We start from the raw sequence: 21,301 nt of genomic DNA, 5'->3' as shown, positions 1-21,301 counted from the left end.
GACGCTCTCAGAAATAATAATAGTAATTAGAAGAGAAAGATAAATTAATTAATTTGCTCCTGACTTAGCAATGCAGAATTCACTTACTGACTCGCAATTAGATGTTTTACTTGACTTGAGTGATTGGGATTCTTCTTATTTATTTATTGTTTTACTAGCATTAAATTGATAGAACGGAAATAATGAATTGATAGGAAAATTTTTAATACACTCAGTGAATCAACGAATGGATCATTGACCAACCCAGGTCGATCTCTCAGTTGCTATCACTCATCATTGTGTATTTTTTTTGACAGTTTGAGATAGCTATTTTCCTTGATAGTAGGGGAGTATGGATGGCAAAAAAAGGTTTGGGTGTTAGGTACGGGTTCATTGAGTTGAGTGGATTTACTTAAAATAATAAAACAAATTTTCGTGGAAGTAAATTGAATTTAAATTATACAAAAAGGCTAAGTGGAAAATCTTTGTTCTATTAAGATTCTAATTTACTGAGTCAGGCAGTAAATAGCTGATTTCCAGCGGGATTTGAAAACAATAATTTTTCAACCATAGACTGAATGATAAGTCTACCAAAAAGGGGTAAAATCAACCTTTTATGAAATCTTATAAAACATGTCAATGGTCATTGAAAAAGTCATTGTTCAACCTTGCAAACGGACTACGATTGAAACATCAAAATGAGTTTAAAAATTTATATAATGGATTATGAATAATTCCTGTCTTTATTTAAATCGAAACCTTTGAAGTAAATTCAAAAGAAAAAAACAAATTTTGTTTAATGTATCTTGGATTGATTCGAATAAATGAAAAATAATAAAAAGCTTTTATTTATTAATAGGTTGTAAAAATAAAATTGAATAGAATTAGGGAAACAATTTTTAGAATAAGAATTGCAGTAAAACAAAATTTTCTATCGTGAAATTTTCTTGTAAAATGAATTGAATTATAAAGAAAACAAAATATTAATTTATTGAAATATTTAGATAATCGAAAATTATAAAACTCTTTCATATAAAACAAAGCTATATATGGAAGGTTGATTATGTATGAAAAATAAATTCTTTTAATGTAAAGAGTATTCGTTAATTTCTGTTTTGATGATTCTAGGTTAAATGTGTATCATGAATTTTCTCTCCATCTAATAACCTTCGACTCTGTCCGTCGGATAACTCAACTAAGTTGAGTTAATTAACGAAACCTCAAATTTTATTAGATTCTATTATTTAAAATTAATGTTAGTTCTATTTGTTTGTATTAGTAGTTATTGTTTGTGTGGAAGGTTTGTTAAAAGAAATTGACATGCAATGTCTGTTTACTAAATTTATTTGTAAAATTATTTAGTGTTTTTAGGAAAAAAAAACAATTGTTTACAAATTGTTCACAAATTCTGTATTAAATACAGGGAAAGAGAGCATACTTTCGTAAACCAAATAAAAATCGTTACCTGTTATTGTGGTAAAACTGGAAAAGAAATTCTAAATTTTAAATTTCACACACTTGTTTTAAATTCACCAAATTTTATAGATCTTCCATGAGTAATATTTTAATTTATTTGTTTCAATTGCCCATATAACACAAGTAAAGAAAAATCACTGCACTCTTTTAGTGTTTTAAGGGAAAAAGGGAAGGGAAAAAAAATGAATTTCATTTAACCGATTTAGTTGAGTTTTAGATGTATGCTTGAGATGATCCGTTTAACTATGTTACATTTAGAAATCCGTGAATTAAATTTTAATGTATTAAAATCCGTGAAAGGAAATGTAATCCTTGGAATCCTTTGATGAGAATGAAAATCCTCGAAGTAAAATTGAAATCCTGGATGAGAATGAAAAAAATCCTCGTATGAAATTGAAATCCGTGAATGAGAATGAAAAATTCTCGTATAAAAATGGAATCACACGAAACTGTACTTGTAAGAAAAAAACTCAAAACGGGGTCACACCCGGCAGTAACGAAGCGTAAAAACGAACTGATTAATTAGCGGCTGCAGTGACTTTTATTTACATTGTAACATTAGATGGACCCCCATGGTAGGGGCTATGAGAAAAGACGCAGAAACACTCTCCCATAGTTATTGTTTTAATCATCAGAAATTTATCGATGATCCAGCTCTTCCAGCGTTATCGGAGATGAAATACCGGGAATCTTTATTTATTTAAATAAATACGATATGCTTTATAAGCAATCATATTTAATTAAACAAATCTGAGATGCTGTCGTCATCTGATAAATTTATTAACGAATATATTATTTAAAATTATAGATACTTTTTAAATATTACAAAGTCAAAATATGATAGATACTAGGTAATAATCAAATTTACTATTTTGGTGATTTTGTTTTTAAATTTGATGGTTTTACAGCCCTCTGGACTGTCTTTTCTCGATTTTTAGTATCAGGATAGCAGCAAGAGTAAGTTGGTCACTTACTCTGGCTGCGGGCGTTTCGTTTCTTTATTCTTGGGCCCTGCTCTTATTGTTTTACTCCGCCCGGTACTCAGGTTACCGCATGGTATTCCTAACGCCCACTCATGTTTTGTTTCACCTACTCATATGCTCTCTTTCTTACAAAGATGGTGTATTAAAAATTAATTAAATTATGTTTATGCATGCTGCATCTAAATGTTTTATGTATGTATGTCATACATGCAATATTTATGTATTAAATATATATATAAAAAAATATTTTTATAAATTTAATTGTATATAGAAAAGAATGTTTGTATGTTTTCATACATGCAAAGTTTAGTGTATGTTATACATGCATATATTATTTCTTAAATTTAGTATCTGTGTTTAAATTAATTTATTGTAAATAATTATTTTTGGGATCTAATATTTAAATCACATTTATACCTACACATATACTTCCATATGTGCATATACACAATATTGTGATATGTATGTATACGCACATGAATCATTTGTATATGTGTAGCTACAAATATTTGCCTTATTTCTTGGTAGAAGATTCCTTTATTCCTATGTGTACTGCATTTTCTTAATAATAAAAGTTATATATAAATATATATATATATATGTGTGTACACTCTTCGAATCATAAACATATACATAGTAATCAAGTTAAATTTACATTTTCCTTTAAAGTATAAATTTTATGAAGGTATCATACGGGAATGGTCCATATGAGTTGTACATGCTGGGCATTTCCCAGAATAATAATGATATTTTTGGATAGGTGCATTATGGTAAAGTGTTGAAGGGTGACGAGGACGTAACAGCTGCTCTTTCCTAAGTGAAAAATTCATTACCCAAAATTCCTAAGTAACCTCCAGGAGCTCAGGGTAATATATCAAATCGAACTTCTACTCCAAAAATTTTTAAAGTGATGTTTCCAATAATAGGCATACTACTGGTTGCAATGCCGCCTACTACACCTCTTTCTTCAGCTGTAAAAACTGCATCATCCGCTAAAGCATCGATGCAAAGGAGATTAAGATCTGAACCAGAGTCGCGAAGAACTTCACAGTCTGAATTGAAAAGCTCCTTTGATTCCATCCAGATCTTAGGGTCTTTTTCGATTACTAATGTGACGGATTTGTTCACTGGAGAAGTTTGTACTTTCTCACCGTTGTTGTTTTCGAGTTGCAGGTGGATCGGGGTGGTAATCTTCGAGACTCTCGGGCTCCATTCGTCATCGTTCCGTGTTGACGAACGCCGCGTGCGTTTAATGACCGCTCTGCAGTTTTTTTTGCAGCACGTCTTCTCGCTTGAGTGTGAGGGCAAAATGGACAATTACAACATGATGAATCGTCTTTTGCATGTTCTAATTTCACTTCCTCGAGGTCAGGATCGAAGTTGATCGTTTTCTTATGATTTGCAGGGGATTTCCCTCTCACAGTTTCCTGCGAGTTTGCCGTTGGTCTCGGAAATAATTTACGACTAGAACAATAAGGTTCACGTCCCCCTTTGCTCGATGAATAGGTGTAAGCTTCGTATTTAGTTGATCTTAAATCTTCATCTGAGTACTTAGATTTGAAACCATCTTTTGAATCATAATTTTTCGACTCCTTTGATGAATAGGAGAAGGTTTGACCTCGAGGTTCCTGACGATTACTTTCATCCTCGTAATAGCGACGAGACTTAGAATAATCATCTCTAATGTTGCCATAGTTATCGCGTTCCTGATTGAGATAACGATCTCGATCGTGATAACGGTCTCGATCGTGATAACGGTCTCGATCGTGATAACGGTCTCGATCGTGATAACGTTTCTTTCGGGGATAACAAGGATTTTCCGGTCGATCGGCTTGAGCAGGACGCCATACTGCTAAGCTGGATCCCTCTTCCATTACAGCCTCCCAATGTTCTTCCAAAGTTTCGGGCTTACTGATTCTATCCAAGCACCTTGGAAGGTCTGGTGGCTGCTGTAGAAGCAGTCAAAAGCGACATTATTTTGTTGTCGCATTATTATATCAACTTTATCTTCTGGTAGAGCTGCATGTAGACCAGTTACTATACGATTTATTCTATAATAAAAATCTTCTATCGTTTCGCCTTCCTTAGGCTTAGCAGAAGCAAGCCGGCGATGCCAAATAAGAGTGGGGTCACCCGTTCGGAACTTTTTTTCCAAGACATCTAAGATGTCCTCAACTCACCGGATTGTAGCTTTAGCGATAATGCTTTTTGCTCTGCCCGCTACTCGTTGGAAGATTCTTGCAACACAAATTGCATAATGACCAGGGATGACCTAGGGTAAGTAATTACGGATTAATTCATCAGACTCGATAAAATCTTTCTCAACAATAGGACCCTCGCCATGAAATCGAGGCAAGGCTTGAAACAGTTCCGTAGACCTTTCGAGTTGACTAGGGGGAAACATTGGTGTCATCCAGAGTAGCATCGAAATTAAAAACTCGGTCTTGAGGACCGAATTCATCTTGTCCGTCTACACCGTTAGGCATGGCTGGAGGTGAACGTACTCATTCTCTCCATTTTCTGTGATGACGCGTAATGTTTAGAGTTAAACTCTGAGGTGCTTTAGTGACACAGTTTCAGTATTACGCAAGAACGTAACGACAATTGTGTCAGGTAAGCAAAAGAATTTGAATTGAGGATTGACCAAAAAACGAAATCAATCGAGATGTCAAAACAATGTAGAGACAGTAAGGCAAAGTAGGTTACTGTCTGTGGAGTAAAAAAAAATTTTCTTTGAATTTCAAAACGAATAGGGTGTGGTTCGGTCTTACAACGATACCAATAATTTAGGTTATCGAAATATTCAATTTCCAAAACCAAAAAAAAAATAAAATGAAATTTTAATAATATAATAATAGAATAGGTCTTCAAGAAAAAAAGAAAAAAATTTTTTTTTTCAAGAAAACCCGATTTGGGGAAAGAAAACGTACATGGATAATAGATTTTAAGGTAAATGCGATTTCTCAAAGAGAAGGATAAACACCTTTGAGTCCCACCGCTGCCGACAGTTTTCTTTATGTTATGCCCGCCGCTTTGATTTAATTTAATTATCCGGTATTTCTCCCTTTCGTAGCGACAGAAAAATTTAACGAGCGAATTGGAGGTTGCGGACAACAATAAAGAATACGAGAAAGGTTTTCACTTCCTATATTTATTATTTCATGTGGATTTTCGAAGAGAGTGAACCCAAACGCCTTCAAGCTTGGTTATGTTGCATTTATAAATCGATCAAAAGAAAGAAAACATATTAATGATGTCTCTCACTGACCTTTAGATGATTCTTCCTTTTAACACGGCAGGCTTTTATCCCTCCAGAATTTCGCAGCTTACTCGGCCTCCTCCTAATGGATTTGGTTAAATTAATGCGGCGGGGATTGTAGGATAAAGTCTTATGTGATATTTTCAAATGAACTCACTAAATTCAGATATTGATCTTTTTGACTTTTTATTTAACTTTTCAATTATAGTACTTATACACTATAATTATCACAATGGATTTTACTTATAACATATGTAAAACCATTTCATTGATTATTATAACTTTTTAATTACTTCTAATATATTTCCTTATTTAGCCTTATGGCTTTTCACGCGACGATTATCTTCACCCGAGATCGGAAAATAATTACATTTGATGATTGTGTCACTATTCAATCGAGCCGGAATGATTTTTATAATAATTGTAAATAACAAAGTAATACCACTACACGATATGAAAATATCGGCCTAGTACCTTTATCAATTTACAACTTAACTGAATTAAAATGTAAGATAAACCACTATTAATAAAAGAATACCGCTACACGATATGAATATCGGCCTAGTACCTTTTATGAAGGACGGTTACTTATTGCCTTCTCTAGGAAAGATTTTTGCAATAAGATTACGGGCTATTGACGCCGCTTATGCGGACCGTAGGACTCGAAATTCAAAGATCTGATCAACAACCACGAAACCGCATTGCGCGGATCGTATGACTCGAGATCTGAAAATTTGATCAACAACTAAGACCTTGAGCCTTGGTGCTTAGGTTATTTAAAAACTCTAATTGATGTTTGATGGGAGTAATTATATTGTTGTCATTGGTGGAATGACAACAAGTTTTTATTTATTCGTCAATCGTTATTGCAAGAATCGTCGCTTTACTTTCATACGCATAAATGGTGGTAAAACTGACGCTGCGTTTTCGCGTGCTTTTGGAAAGAGGAGTTTCGTAAATTTATTTATGAAATAAAATAAATTATTTAAAAAAAAATTTATTGGACATAACACGAGTGTGTTCGGCTTGATTTGAAATTTTCGTGAACAGTTTATTTATGGACGAGGTGTATACAAAAAAAACTGTCATACTAACTTTAATTCCCATTTATCAACGTGTAAAAATAAATTACAGATTTTGAAAATTAATATTTTAGTGTTAATCAATAATTATTTATGTCAGTAAATGGTCATACTCTAAGATTATTTGTTGTTTTTAAATTCAAAACATATGATGTATTAGTCATTTCGATTTTAAAGTTTAAACACAAGTTTATGATTATCAGAACTAATTTGATATAAGTGAATAGATCGAAAATATTGTTTTTCGGCGTAATATCTTTTATTTATAGAAAAAAAAAAAAAGAAATAAATGAATAAATAATATCACGAAAAATTGAAAAATTATTCGCATATAAATATGGAAATTGAATTAAAGTTACGTTTCATATGAATTTTATTGTTATGTTCTTTAATATATTTATTATTTTAATATTTTAAACATATTTTTCATTAATAAGAAACATGATCACTTATAATATGGTCCAAAAAAAAGTTAATTTGTTTGACAATTAAAGTCCTTTAGATTTCAAAATCTTAAAAATGGAGTTGATCCCCGCATGCATGCGCGTGTTTGCGTAAAATGTGTGAGAATTTTTCTCATCACGACAGCAATGATATGATGTGGTGCGTTTCACAAGAGTGCTGGAGGGTTAACTTATCGCTTTCTACAAGATGCCTTCCGCCGGTTTGGAAACGATCGCACGTATTACCGTTGCCGAAAGTACGCTCGCCAATTGAGCTTTATGATTATAGAAAGGTGTGTTCATGATCAAATCATGAACTACTTGACTAGCGACAATATCTTCGATGAATATCAGACAGCTTTTAGATTGGGTTTAGATACACAAGATGCGATTTTAGAATTGTGTAATGATATTCGGCTTAATATGAGTGATTCTATGATTTCTTCTACCATATTCTTCGATTTTAGTAAAGCATCCGACTCTGTTGTTTTTGAAATTTTAAGGAATAAATTGAAGGCTATGGAATTTGCGAAAAGTGTCTTCAAATGGGTTGAATCTTATTTAATGGGTAGATTACAAGTTGTACGAGTTACTGATATTAGTATGTCTGAGTAAGAAGAAATTGTGAGTGGTGTGCCACAAGGAAGTGCCTTTAGTCCACTACTTTACTCTATTTATGTCCCAAATTTGGGCAGGTTGTTGAGACACTGTAAGCATTTATTTTATGAGGATGATTTAGTCATTTACTTGAATTGTAAACTTAGTGATGTTAATAACTGTGTTGCTACTCCTAATAATGAAATTGTCATAATTTCGGTATGGTGCCTAAAGAATGGGCTAAATCTAAATTCGGGTGAAACTCAGTCGATAATTTTTAGTACAACTCAAGTATTGCTCTCCAATACTTTAAGGTGTCCAATACTGCTTCAGAAGATCAAATTTTACAATATCGTTATTCAGTTTAATACTTAGGTATTATATTATAAGATACATTAACTTGGTCACTACAAGTAAATGAAGTATGCAAATGTGGTATGAGAATCTTAGCCCAGCTGAAAATGAATAGCAAAGTATTTAGCTCCCCAATAAGAAAAAAGTTAGTTACTACGCTAATTTTTCCGATTTTCGATCATTATACAGCGGTATACACTAACATTACAGGTGAACAATAGAAAAGACATCAACAAAAACTAAATGCTTGCGTGCGTTTTATTTACAAGATTTCTAGATATGACCATCTTACACGATATTATAATAAACTAAATTGGCTTACTTTGAAAGTCAGACGTGAGTTTTTCTTATCATATCTCGGTTATAATGCACCTATATTAAATATACACCTATATTAAACCAGAAACCATTAATTAGTCAAAAATTGTGTATACTTGAGCCTCATTTTCGTAGAGGTGACGTTCGCGAAGATTATCTAGCATTACCAAGCTATCGTAATGTCAAGTATGAGAAATCGTTCTTAATATCAGCGATAAAAGTTTGGAACCAACTGCCCAATGATTGAGTGACATGCGACATAATAATCGCGACAGAATAACTTTAAATTTCGCGCCTAGTTTATCATCTTGCCATTTATTGTTGTACATATCATGACATTGTGAGATATCAATTTTGTCGATGTATTTTTTGTTAGTATTTTGTGTCAGGAGTGTATAACCTAAACTATATCAAATATTAAAATTGTATTATTAAATTAATATTTATTATAAAGGATCATCAAAAAAATCATTAAAATAGTTGGCCTGTTTTCAAAAAAACACACACGAAATCTATGAAAAAAGGGCACAGCACGATAGCAAGCATATGTATTAGTCTATTTTCGAATGAACGCACACGAAATTCATGAAAAAAAGGGCACAGCACGATAACAAGCATATGTATTGGTCTATTTTCAAATAAACACATAAAATCCATGAAAAAAGGGCCTAGTACAATAACAAACATATGTGTTGGTCCATTTTCGAATAACCAAAAACACAAAATTCATGAATAAACGAGAACAATCTGATGTCTCCGCTTGTACGGAAAGGTTATTCTGTCGCGGTTATTATGTCGTAGGTTATTTTATCGCTCGGTTGTCTTGTCTTTCGGTTATTTTGTCGTGGTTATTTTGTCCACTGGCCAAATTTTACGGAATCCAATGATTGTACATCTAGGCTTACACTGAATAAAAACTGTTTTTCTTGCTATACATATTTTCTTAACTCAAATGTATATTAGAATAAAGATAATCTTTCGATTATTGTTGTGATTTGTTCATTGAGTATTGTATTAATGACTGAAATTTATATTGTCTTATTGTTAATAGGTTAAAAATTTCAAGTTTCTTAGATCTAAGGTTTATTATGTTCGATGTTAAAACCATTCTCCACGGGTGCCCCCCACTTTTTTCCATAAAATGTGGCGCCGCCTGGCGGCTGGCAGCTACACTAAAAAAAGTACTAGAGCTGAAAAACTTAATAATTAAATTTAAATTATTTAAAATAAGCAGATGCGAAAAATATTAATTTTACAATGAATAAAAAAATTAAGATTTTTTTTTTTAATCATTAGTTGGTTTAAGAAAAATTTAAAACCTGAGATTGGAAAATAATATTTTCATCGACCTTGAACTGTCAATATCATATTTATTTTATATGAGTAATTAAGAATAATATATTACACATCTAAGGAAGTATAGTACGAAATGTTTCAGATCACATGTAATCAACAAACATGTGATATGAGACTTTCTTATTTACTTCCCGTGATGTGCATGCTATTTTTCGCGTCGATGGAGGCGGAAAGCAGCAACTTCGTTTTGCATAGCGGGACGAAAGCTTTCCGCCCGGAGACGTAAAAATGATTTTAATATTTAAAAAAAAAAGGCCAACGTACAAGTAATTTTAAAGACACGTAAAATATTAAAATAATTACTTACAGTAATTATAAGTACCCAGTTGAGCGTAGTTTCTTTAATAAATTTCAGCATTATATTTGCCATTTAGTAACTTTTTATTTTGACAGATGTAAACATCAGGTCTGTACTATTTTTTAAGCGCGTGCACGGCGCTCAAATATAGAAGCGGGAAAAATTTAATTTATTAAAAATTCATTTTTTTCAGAAATAGTAACTCTGGAAAAAATGAATTTGCCTAACATCTATATAATAACGTATGATTATATATGAGGTATATATAATCATTTATAATTATGTATGTGAATAACAATATCATATCAACATTTATGTATACATTGTAAATATCAAAATTGTAGATTTTTTATTACTTAAACTTTTTTATCTATGATTATGAAATCATCGAAAAAAATGCAAGAACTTATATTCTAGGAACGATCAAATATTGATCCTATTCACTTTTGTTGAGACTTATTTGACGGTCTTTATTATCGTTGTCCCATATTTTATCGTTGGTTTATTCGGGTTGTTGTATATGGGTAACGTTATAAATATATATATTTATAATTAGTAATTAAGCTTATCTACAATTTATTTAAGTTTCTATAGCTGCTTTTACACCTATACGAAGTCGCCGAGCTTCGAAATTTTCCCATAGATCCGCTGATGCCTGGTTTGCAATGATTGGCCAATAAATAGCTACACTGTCAAAAATTTCTTATAAATTTTACTGTGGGTGCATAGTAACACCGGGCTATAAGAAAACTGGTACAAAATTTACGAGTATTCCATAGTAAACGTATGCGCATAGGCCACAAGTGTGTACGCATAGGCACAAGTGTGTAGTCTACGCATACGTTTTCTATGGGACTGTGACAGAGTAAAATAGATTCCCATGATTATTTAGTAATATCTCAATTTGAATTTGCCGACGGTCGATAACGGGTCCTAAATACTATTCGATCTATCAATCCAAATGATTCGACGTGTCACCGGGTGTCGCTAGTCAGTGAGACCCGAACATCTGTCCCTCTCCTTGATTAATTAATTAATGGGGATGAGTTTTCCGGGGGTGAATCGAAGAGACCCGAATCGTGGAAGATATAAGTGGGTGCGGAGCCAAAAATCGAGAGAGTGAGTCGGACGACTGAAGGTGATGGACGCACAAATTAAGATCAGGTAATTATTGTAGTCTACGTCCGCTTCACGTGGAACGAAGTGATAAAATTTTAATATTAACTTTGTTTCTTAGGCCCTTCTTGGCCGATACCTCTAATAAATTATAATTACTAATTTGTACTGATCATTGACAGATTATAACACTAAGGATAAATTAATTGAAACGAGACGAGAGAACGAGACGAGACCAAGAAAGTTAAGAAAAGCAGACCCTTAGCTAAATCTAGCCGACCATCAGCTTATAGAGAAGAGAGACAGAATATCAGCTAGCAGCTTATCGGTTGATTGCAAAATATGGTACCGAGGTAAACTACAATTAATCAAGGCCCCGGATTAAATAATAAATTAGCCAAATTAATTGTAAATTGTTGCTTATAAATTAAATTGGTCTCGCATATCAATTGGAAGTCTCAGACCCGTCGGCCGTCACAACTACGTGTAGTTTCTCGTGTAATGTTCTAGCAAGTTTGATCGCGTCTCACTTTCAGTCCCGCTATTTTTGTCTGCCATCCTAAATTTATTCTATTCGAGGCCTCTTTGCCAGGAAAAAATAAATTTCCGCGTAAATAGTCCAGTAAATAATTTGCATTAAATTCAATATTGAATTATAAAAATATTTCAGGCCTGTCGGCCGCTTTAGACCAATTTTCCGTGTCGTAAATTCTGAAATTCAGGTCCGCGTGACGCCAAATCACTGGCCGAATGTTCTAGTCAATTTCTAACGTGATTCTAGTCGTTCTGTGATAATAAATTTATTTTAAAATAATTATGTTTGAAATTTCTAAATAAATAAAACGGAGTTTTGAAGATACTAGAAAAATTACGATAAAATTATTGATGAGTGAATTAAATAACGGATTATTTTGTCAGTAGTAAATTGAGTATAAAAAGATTTTGAAGTACGTATTAATGAAAATTATCAGTAAACTTGAATATATGAATTTCGGATGCACTTGTTAGTGAGATTTATCAGTGAGGAAAATTAATTAATTAATACTTCAATAAATAAACAAAAATTAATTAAATAATAAAAACAAGAGAATTAAATAAGATTAGTGAATTTTAATTGCTGTAGAACGTTTTACTATTATTGAAATTTGTATACTGGGAAAATCCAGTTCTAGTATTGAGTAAAAGAAAGTGATGTCATTGTTAATACGGAATAAAATAGAGTTCAAAGTCGACTTATGTAATTTTAAGTAAAGTTAACTGTGTCTGTGATAAGTCCGGTGGACATATTAGTTAAAATAAGTATACATCCAGGGGATGGTTTTATAATAAATTGTTGGTTAACGTCCAGGGGACGATTCGTCAATTGAGTATTAAGGTTAATGTCCAGGGGACAAAATAGTAAGGTTTAACGTCCGGTGGAAGGTTTTTTAACGTGTGTGTGAGTGTGTAACGTCCGGAAAGACGCTTAATCTAGAGTGTGTACGTGTGGAAACCGTCCAAGAGACGACAATGAAATTTAGTTTGGCATAAGTAACGTCCAGGGGACACAATTAGTTTGTCATAAGAATATTTATTTTGTCATAAGAGTAATTATTGTCATAAGGTTAAATAAAATAAAAGCAAGGTGCTTAATTTAAATAAAATAAAACAAAATTTGATCAATATTATTTCAGCCTATTTTACGATTTCTCTCCTCTCTCACAAAATATTGCAAACGACCCTGAGTAATTAAATCAATTAATTCATTTAAATTGAAAATTCTACAACATCCGGTTCTGGAAGGCCGAGTCCATCTTTCAGTGGCGCCCTATTATTCGACTATAATACTAGGTGCGACCAGACTTGGCAAGAATAATCTCTCTGTCATAGGACACTTGTAAATTTTGTACTAGTTTTCTTATAGTCCGGTGTTACTATACACGCATAGTAAAATTTGTTGGGAATTTTTCACACTGTGTCTATACTGCCCGTGCATGGTGAGTCATTGGCAGCCGTCTTTTTGCTTATAAAGACGGCACACAATTAACTACCTTTCATTGGCCAACGGTTTGATCAAATGCGCTTGATACCAAGCTTTGGCCGATGATTGATTGCCACAGTTGGCCAATGCTTGCGACTGCCATGCTTGGCATACTGTTATCATCCGATATTCAGCCGATCTTCGGCCGATGCTTGAAAATTGGCAGCCATTCACGACCCAATAATGGGCCGATTCTTTGTCTTTGTACGAGTAATTACTGTGCGCTCATGAATTGCTGCGATATCAATCATCAAAGTCAAAAAGATCCTTTTCCATTTTAAGACCAAAATCTCAGCAACAAATAGTCATACAGAGACAACAAAAAGGCAAATTGTAGCTTAATAAATATCAAAACCGAACTGTGCATTAGTTTCCGTGAAAAAAGATTTTTTTCGTAGAGCCAAAAACCAAAACCAAAAAATTCATAACCCTTTTTTTTTCAAGCTATTTTTTATCACGCAATAACCATGGCTAAAAAAAATCGGCATAAGATCTTTAAACTGCAGAATTGAAGCTTCGAGTTTTTTTTTTTTATTTTTCGATACGACTAATTTTACAAAAATAAAGCATTCCAAAAATTGTAACAGGGATTTTTGAAATTTAATTTATTATTTTATTTGAATTTTATTCGACTGCGCTCTCGGCTCGCGCATTACCGTTGCCCCCACGGCGTCAAATAAATCAATACGAAGACTGTTATTGATTGGTTAAAATCTTTCGGCCATGCAACAAACGGGTACCATGAGAGGCCCCGAGTCCCGCCTGTTATAGGTTGACAATAAAATTTTATAAAGAAATATACGGTACTGACATCGTCTGAGAGTGGGGACTTCACTGCTTCGTAGCTACTCAGAGTCGCAACTTGCGACACTCACTGCCTGGAGATGCTAGCGATCAGTCACCTTAAGATCAGCCATACATTACACAAGTATTTATAAGTCTTTACAACATGTTGCTGATTATGGTGAGTTAAAAGACCCCATCTTTATATTAACTTATTGGACTTCGTCGTCTCGATGCATCTTTATTTGACCCTGAATAAATCATTTTCATAATATCGTCTTTGAAGCTGTGGCTGCAGTTGAAGCCAGTTTTTGAAATAATTATAACGCTGAGTCTAACGACCGCGTATATAAATCCAACATTTTCTGATTGCTGAGATATCATTAAACACAGGAAGGCAAGATCTGCGTCACAAGCTATGCAGTTCGACGACGAGTCAAGCACAACAGCAGAACGTTCATTGGACATGTAATGGCAGAGGCATGTCACCTATTGTGTTAACATAAAATCGTGATAATAAATAACCGTCCGGTTCTATCGTCAAAAAGGGGAAAGTTAAGTTTATATTCAAAATTTTATTAGAAGGTTTTGAGTATCAGAAAAATTTGATAATTACGTTACTGGGAATAAAATACAAATTACAAAAGAAATAGTTAATTCCACGGCGTGGGTTTGAGAGCATTCGGTCGCCATCTTGTGCAAGTTTTTGGTACATTTTTGTTGGTAGAGTAATCTTAATTAATTAGTATAGTTGAGTCTAGCGACCACATGCTAATTAATTAATCATTTTTATATTATTAAATTTGTTTAGAGTTAATAGCAGGTATTTTTCTAGAGATACTGAGTCTCACAGACCATTTCTAGAAGGTGCTGGAATTTAGCTTGGTAGCATCTTACTAACGTATTGTTACCTTGGTGCTGAGTTTCACAAATCGCACTACTGGAAACTTCTTTTAGTAAAATTCTTTATATTAGTATTATAAAAATAAAATCAGGTTTGCAATAAATGGACCAAGAAATGTTCGGCGTAATAAATAAATAATTGATAAGTGTGAGTATGATTTAGAATAAAATTTTCCTCGCCAGCAAAATTGTATTATATAAAGGAGTTAATAATTGTTATTAAAATTAAAGGAATTTTTTATTAAATTTAAAACTGTCAAATTTAAAAATACATAAATACTGTCAGGAAATTGAAATTTTGTTGTTGTTAAAACACTTAATATTAAATTAGAAATCATATCTGTTGCCCCATAATTATTAAAAATTAATTTGGACATATTTTATTAAATTAAATTTACTGAAAAAATTATTTCTCAATTGACTAATGACGCTGAGTCTAGCCGACCGCTCATTAAGTGATTGTTTTTGTTATATTAAAAACCTAACTCTGCAGCTGTGTGGTCCAGCCACGGTAAGGAAATATTCGAACTCGACCTTGAGATTTCATTCTTATCTGCTTTGTTTTGCCTCGCACACGATACTGAGAGATCGTGCAATTTACTCTCAGTGGCGCCCTTAGAACTTTTGAGTTCAAAAGGTGTCCAAATTGTGACCTCGTAAGCCTCATCGTCAAGACCACGGAAGTCGAGGGGTACCTAGTTATAAAATCACTAAAAAATTTTTAAAATTTTCTTATTCTGTTGATTTTTTCAATAAGAGTATTTGTGCTGTCTATTTTTATTTAATCTATATTTACAGACTTATAATATTATCAATGTCTCAAAACTAAGTATGCCAAAATTTTTTTAAGTTGCGTCATGATAAGTGAAAAATTTATGTGAAAGGTTTTGATCTCCAATAATTTCTTACGATCAGAACTTTTACAGATTAAAATATTTATTTATTTTTTTTTTATTCAAATTTTCACAAAAGGGTTTGGACTAAATTTAATATTAAAATCAGTTATGATTCATTAAATTAATAATCAATAGTTAAATAACTACGGTACATATTTTCTTTTAATACTTTTTTAATTATACAAACTTCAATTAATTGATACCAATAAATAAAATAAAATTTTATTATTACTATTTCTGAAAGAAATGAATTTTTTAAAAATTAAATTTTTCCCGCAACTATATTTATGCACCGTGCACGTGCCCACAACATAGTATAGACCTGATGTTTACATCTGTCAAAATAAAAAGTTACTAAATAGCAAATCTAATGCTGAAATTTATTAACGAACCTACGCTCAACTGAATACTTATAATTACTGTAAATAATTATTTTAAAATTCTATGTGTCTTTAAAATTACTTGTACGTTGGCCTTTTTTTGATAAATATTAAAATTATTTTTTAATTACTCATATAAAATAAATATGATATTGACAGTTCAAGGTCAATAGAAATATTATTTTCCAATATCAAGTTTTAAATTTTCTTAAACCAACTAATGATTTTTAAAAATAATCTTAATTGTTTTATTCATGATAAAATTAATATTTTTTCCATCTGCTTATTTTAAATAATTTTGATTTAATCATAAAGTTTTTCAGCTCTAGTACTTGTTTTAGTGCGTCTGCCGGCCACTAGGCGGCGCCATATTTTTTGGAAAAACGTTGGGGGCACCCTTGGAGAATGTACTTAAGACTTTATACTATACATTATAATTATTATATCTTTTCTAGATGGCCGCAAGTAGTTTTGACTACATGGTCAATAAAATAAATAAATAAATAGTAATAATAATGCAATCTTTTGTTTGTGAGCGTTTCAAGCTCCAACAAGTTACGTTTCATGCTTAAGTTTGAAAATTTGAAAATCGAAAATCATTAGTAAAAAAACGGTTTTAAATTTTTATCCCTGATTATGTTTAATAAGATGAATTTATTGAGAAAAAATCAAAGTCGGGGTTCAAAATCAAGATTTAAATGAGTTTTGACTCAGGTCAGAGCAATAATGTATGAAATTTCCGAGAAAAATATTGGAAACTGTGTTTTTTCACTTTATGTTGATAATATGATTTAAACTAAAGAAATAGTTAGATGCCATTATATGATGATTGAGAGGGACCATAAAGAGAAAAAGTTGGAATGACTTTAGACACATTTTCTCACATTATATTTTTAATTATTCGGAAAAATAACATAAAATGTTATTTTTTTTACTTTTGAACGCCGATATCTTTCGAACTAATTAAACAATTTTGAGCTTTGAGATGGTAATCGGCGCGTATCATAAAATTCTACAGCTGATTAAAATTTGACATTGACCGGTTCAGTCGTTTCGAAGATATTCGGAAAAACCCGTTTTTCACCATTTCTTTTGTAACGGAGTGGAATGCTTTAGCATTTTGTTTAAATTTAATTTCGACTCGCGCCAAAAGATCCGGCCTCCTTTGTCAACAACTGCCAATCCGGAAGTCAGTGAGCCACTTATGCGCCTGGGTCGCTGTGGTCTAGTTCCTCGATGTTTGGTTTTAGGGGTTGGCCAGCCTGAGTCGAGAGGAGTACGAGTCCCAGAGACGACGAATGGTCGCTCTCTTGGCTCGCAGCAACCATCGTGGACAGACGCTTTCTCCGACTAGTAATACTACTACTACTATTACTGCTGCTACTGCCGCTATCATTACTTCTGCTGTCTATTGGCTACTACAGACGCCATAAAGGTTGATTTGGGAGTAACTGGTTGGAGGCCTTAGTCATGGAGGAATAGATCGGTGGAAGGAAGGACTGGTTTGGATTGGAGATAGACGGAGTAAGTCGAGTCATTTAATTATTGTTGGGTTAACTATTTTATTTGTAAAGTAATATTTTCTGATTGAAGAGTCGTTATAATTAATTAATTTAGTCGAGTCACGTATTAAGTCAGTCAATTTATTCGAGTCAGTTTCATCAGTAATTTCGTTTATTGTTCATCATTTCATTTATTCTTTTGTAAAACGATTTCGTTTAAGTAAATGCCATAGTTTCATGTTTAAAATTCAACATATCTACATAATGAATTAATGACAACCTTCCTGATAAGTTTAGTGTAAGATCTCTTTCTTAATTTTAATACTGCGTGGTCCAGTACGGGGTCATTCTCGTCCAGCGATTACTTAGCATAGCGGGACAGTTAAGTAAGACACCTTAAGTTTTACACATGTGTGGACCCTTGTTTTATTACGACCACATTAAGTTAAAAAAATAAGTGGAACCATTACACTTTCTCTAACGATATCTCTCGAACGCATTAACTCATTGAGATGGTTGAGGTCGCAAAAGACGTTTTATCAAGTTGTAGAGCTAATTAGATTTTAAAGCCAATCGTTCCAGTCGTTTCTGAGAAATCAAATGGAAACTAAAAAAAAAGTCGGTCTGTCGGTTGACCCTGCGGGCCAGCCCCAAAACTTCCCGCTGTTTTCGACCTCAAAGAGCTCGAAAACATTAGTGTAGATATATTTTCGAGCTCTTCGAGCTCGAAAATGCTATCACATGCAATTGTTTTTTTACGATCTTTTCAAGCTCTAACAAGTTACCTGTTATGCTGAAGTTTGAAAATTTAAGAATCGAAAATCATCAATGAAGCGGTTTTTAAAATTTAGTTCCTAATTTTGTTCAGTAAAATAAGTGTATTGAGGCAGAAATCAATGTCGGGGATCAAAATCGAGATTTAAATAAATTTTGACTCATGTAAGAAACAATAAAATATGAAATATCCGATAAAAATATTATAAACTACGTTTTATCGATTTTTTTGTTGCTAATATGATTTCAACTAAAAACCAAGTTCGATGACATTATGTGATCAAAAGAAACTCTAAAAAAGATGAGTTGGTATGATATCAGGCACATTTTAGTAAGTTATATTATGATTTATCCGGAAAAAATAACATAAAATGTTATTTTTTTAACTTTTCAACGCCGATATCTTTTGAACTAATCAATCGATTTTGATAGTTGACGTGGCAATCGACGCGTTTTATTGAGTACTAGAGCTGATTAGATTTTGAAGTCGATCGTATAAGTCGTTTTTGAGAAAGCAATAAAAAACTAAAAAAAAAATTTTTTTTTTTTCGTAATTCGCCAATATTTTCGAGTCTATTCAATCAAATTATCTGAAATTTTCAGGAAAGTTGAAGGCCAACAAGCTCTTTCGATTGCTACCTCAACCATCCAAATCGATTCATTAGTTCAAAAGTTACAAAGAGTTTACACACATACACACACACACACACACACACACACACACACACACACACACACACACACACATACACACACTCGGACATCATTCTGAAAATAGTCAGAATAGCTTCCTAGGACCTCAAAACGTCGACATCTGATGAAAACTCGATTTTCGAAAATCGGGGTGAAAACAATAACTTCCCGAAATTTCTGAAAATCGTCGATTTTCTTAGCGGGAAGTTAAAAACTTACTATCTGAAATTTTTTGTACGTAGGATGTAACTGAGTATAATCCGGGATGGTAGCCAGTACCATCTTGTTCTTTCCGTTAAGCACATCGAGAAAAAATCGATCACAAAATTTCACCTACACAGCAATCTATGGAAGCAAGTTGATATAAACGTGGTAAAATAAACTTTTTTGACTAGAATGACTTGCTTTTTCATTTTTTAAACTTTTTTTTCGAAGTGTTTTTTTTTTTTCCAAATTCCCCAAGTGTCCATTTCAGAACTAACAAAAGTCCATTTCTGTATCCATAGTAGTTTTCGAAATATCTGAAAAATAAAGTAGAAAAATTAGAAAAATAATAAAATTTTAAATTAGGAATAACTTTGGAAAAAAAAAATTTTTATTTATTTCTCTAGCAAATATATTTTTTTTGACAAAAAATAAGTTTTGATCAATTTTTGGCCAAAATGAAAGGGATGGATTCCAACTATTGGTCGATTTGACATGTAATAACCCATATGGAATTGTTCAAAAAGTATGTATGCTCTATATACAATCGTATATAGCCATATCTAATTTGTTTTACCCGGAAGTAGAGTTTTAGTGTATTATTATTAGTCCAGTTAGTTAATAAAAGTGTAATTTTTTTTTTCATTAATTTTATTTAATGTTAAATTAAATAATGGTGGATCATCAGTAATTATATCGAAATGTACATGTATTACATAAGTACATGTGTAAGTTACATATGTTTTATAAAGTTTTGCAGTTATAATATGAATCATAGGAACGTAGTTTCTAACTTGTAATCGTATAATAGTATTTGACATATTGCCATGGTTTTTTGCGTTGCAACAAAAAGAATTAACACCGTCTTCACAGATCATAAAACTGTAAAAAAAACCTATGACTAACAATGTTATAATATAATATTATAATAACCAATCATTAAAAATTATTTGATTTAAAATTGTTGTATGAATTGTCAACAGTGGCACGTGTGAGGCAGACTGTGATACCACCATCATCTCAAACCATGAATGATCTGTTGATTGGAAAAAGCGCATTAATAAGTACTAAAACTAGACGACTGCGGCCAGGGACAAGTTCAATTTCATCACAAAAAACTCGATTCGTATCTTTACACAGTCACAAGTGTCGAGTGGACCAAAACAGTGTTGCAGTAAACAACCGAAATACAAATAACATTATGGAAATAAAGAGGCAATCTTCTGGTATGTATGAAACGAATACAGTAGTATAGGTCTTGTAGTAAAATTGCAATTGCACGAACGTCTTATTTTAAACATGAGAGAATCAATTTTCTTTTTAAATAATAAAACTATAACGTAAACCGTTTTTATTTTCATGACGGAGACGTGAAACAAACCCGGAGTCGTATGTGGTCACCCAAGTGTATTAAAAATATTATAAATAACCATAATAATTATAACTACAAATAATAAATAATTTTAAATAAATTAAAGGTGTGCCTGGACCAGCTCCTCAGGCTGGGTTAGTGCACGAGGGCGCCAATCCGTTTTTACAAAACGGACAAAACTAATAACGATCAGGGGAGAGATCACGGGACAAAATCTTGAGCGAGAATGTATGCACCAAGCGGAATGACAACCAGACAAATATATAATGAATAAAAATAATAATAAGGAATAATTACTACTAAATATATGCAGGAACTAAACAAACAAATATTGGCTATCACTGGGTTCCTTTTACGAAATTATTTAATTCAAAATATATATAAATAAACTCAACGAATGGTTACAATAATAATCAATTCAATTCAAATAATATTATTAAATTATCCACTGGAGAAACCAAATTGCAAATTACAAATTTTTACCCAATATAATTAATATAGATTGTAACAAAT

At 32.3% G+C, this 21,301-nt stretch overlaps 1 protein-coding gene across 1 annotated transcript in view; it reads left to right on the top strand.

Annotated features, from left to right (window-relative positions):
• LOC106693955 (TBC1 domain family member 30-like) overlaps window positions 1–20,623 on the top strand; it is a 526,797-nt gene extending 506,174 nt beyond the window's left edge. The window contains exon 7 of the mRNA XM_053741241.1: window positions 20,400–20,623. Within this exon, the coding sequence (XP_053597216.1) occupies window positions 20,400–20,411 (12 nt within the window). The 3' untranslated portion in view covers window positions 20,412–20,623. The remainder of the gene's footprint in view (window positions 1–20,399) is intronic.
• The last annotated feature ends 678 nt before the right edge of the window (window positions 20,624–21,301 follow it).

This window comes from Microplitis demolitor, chromosome 1, assembly GCF_026212275.2.
Source record: "Microplitis demolitor isolate Queensland-Clemson2020A chromosome 1, iyMicDemo2.1a, whole genome shotgun sequence".
NCBI lineage: Eukaryota > Metazoa > Arthropoda > Insecta > Hymenoptera > Braconidae > Microplitis > Microplitis demolitor.
This window is presented reverse-complemented; position numbering and strand designations above follow the sequence as displayed.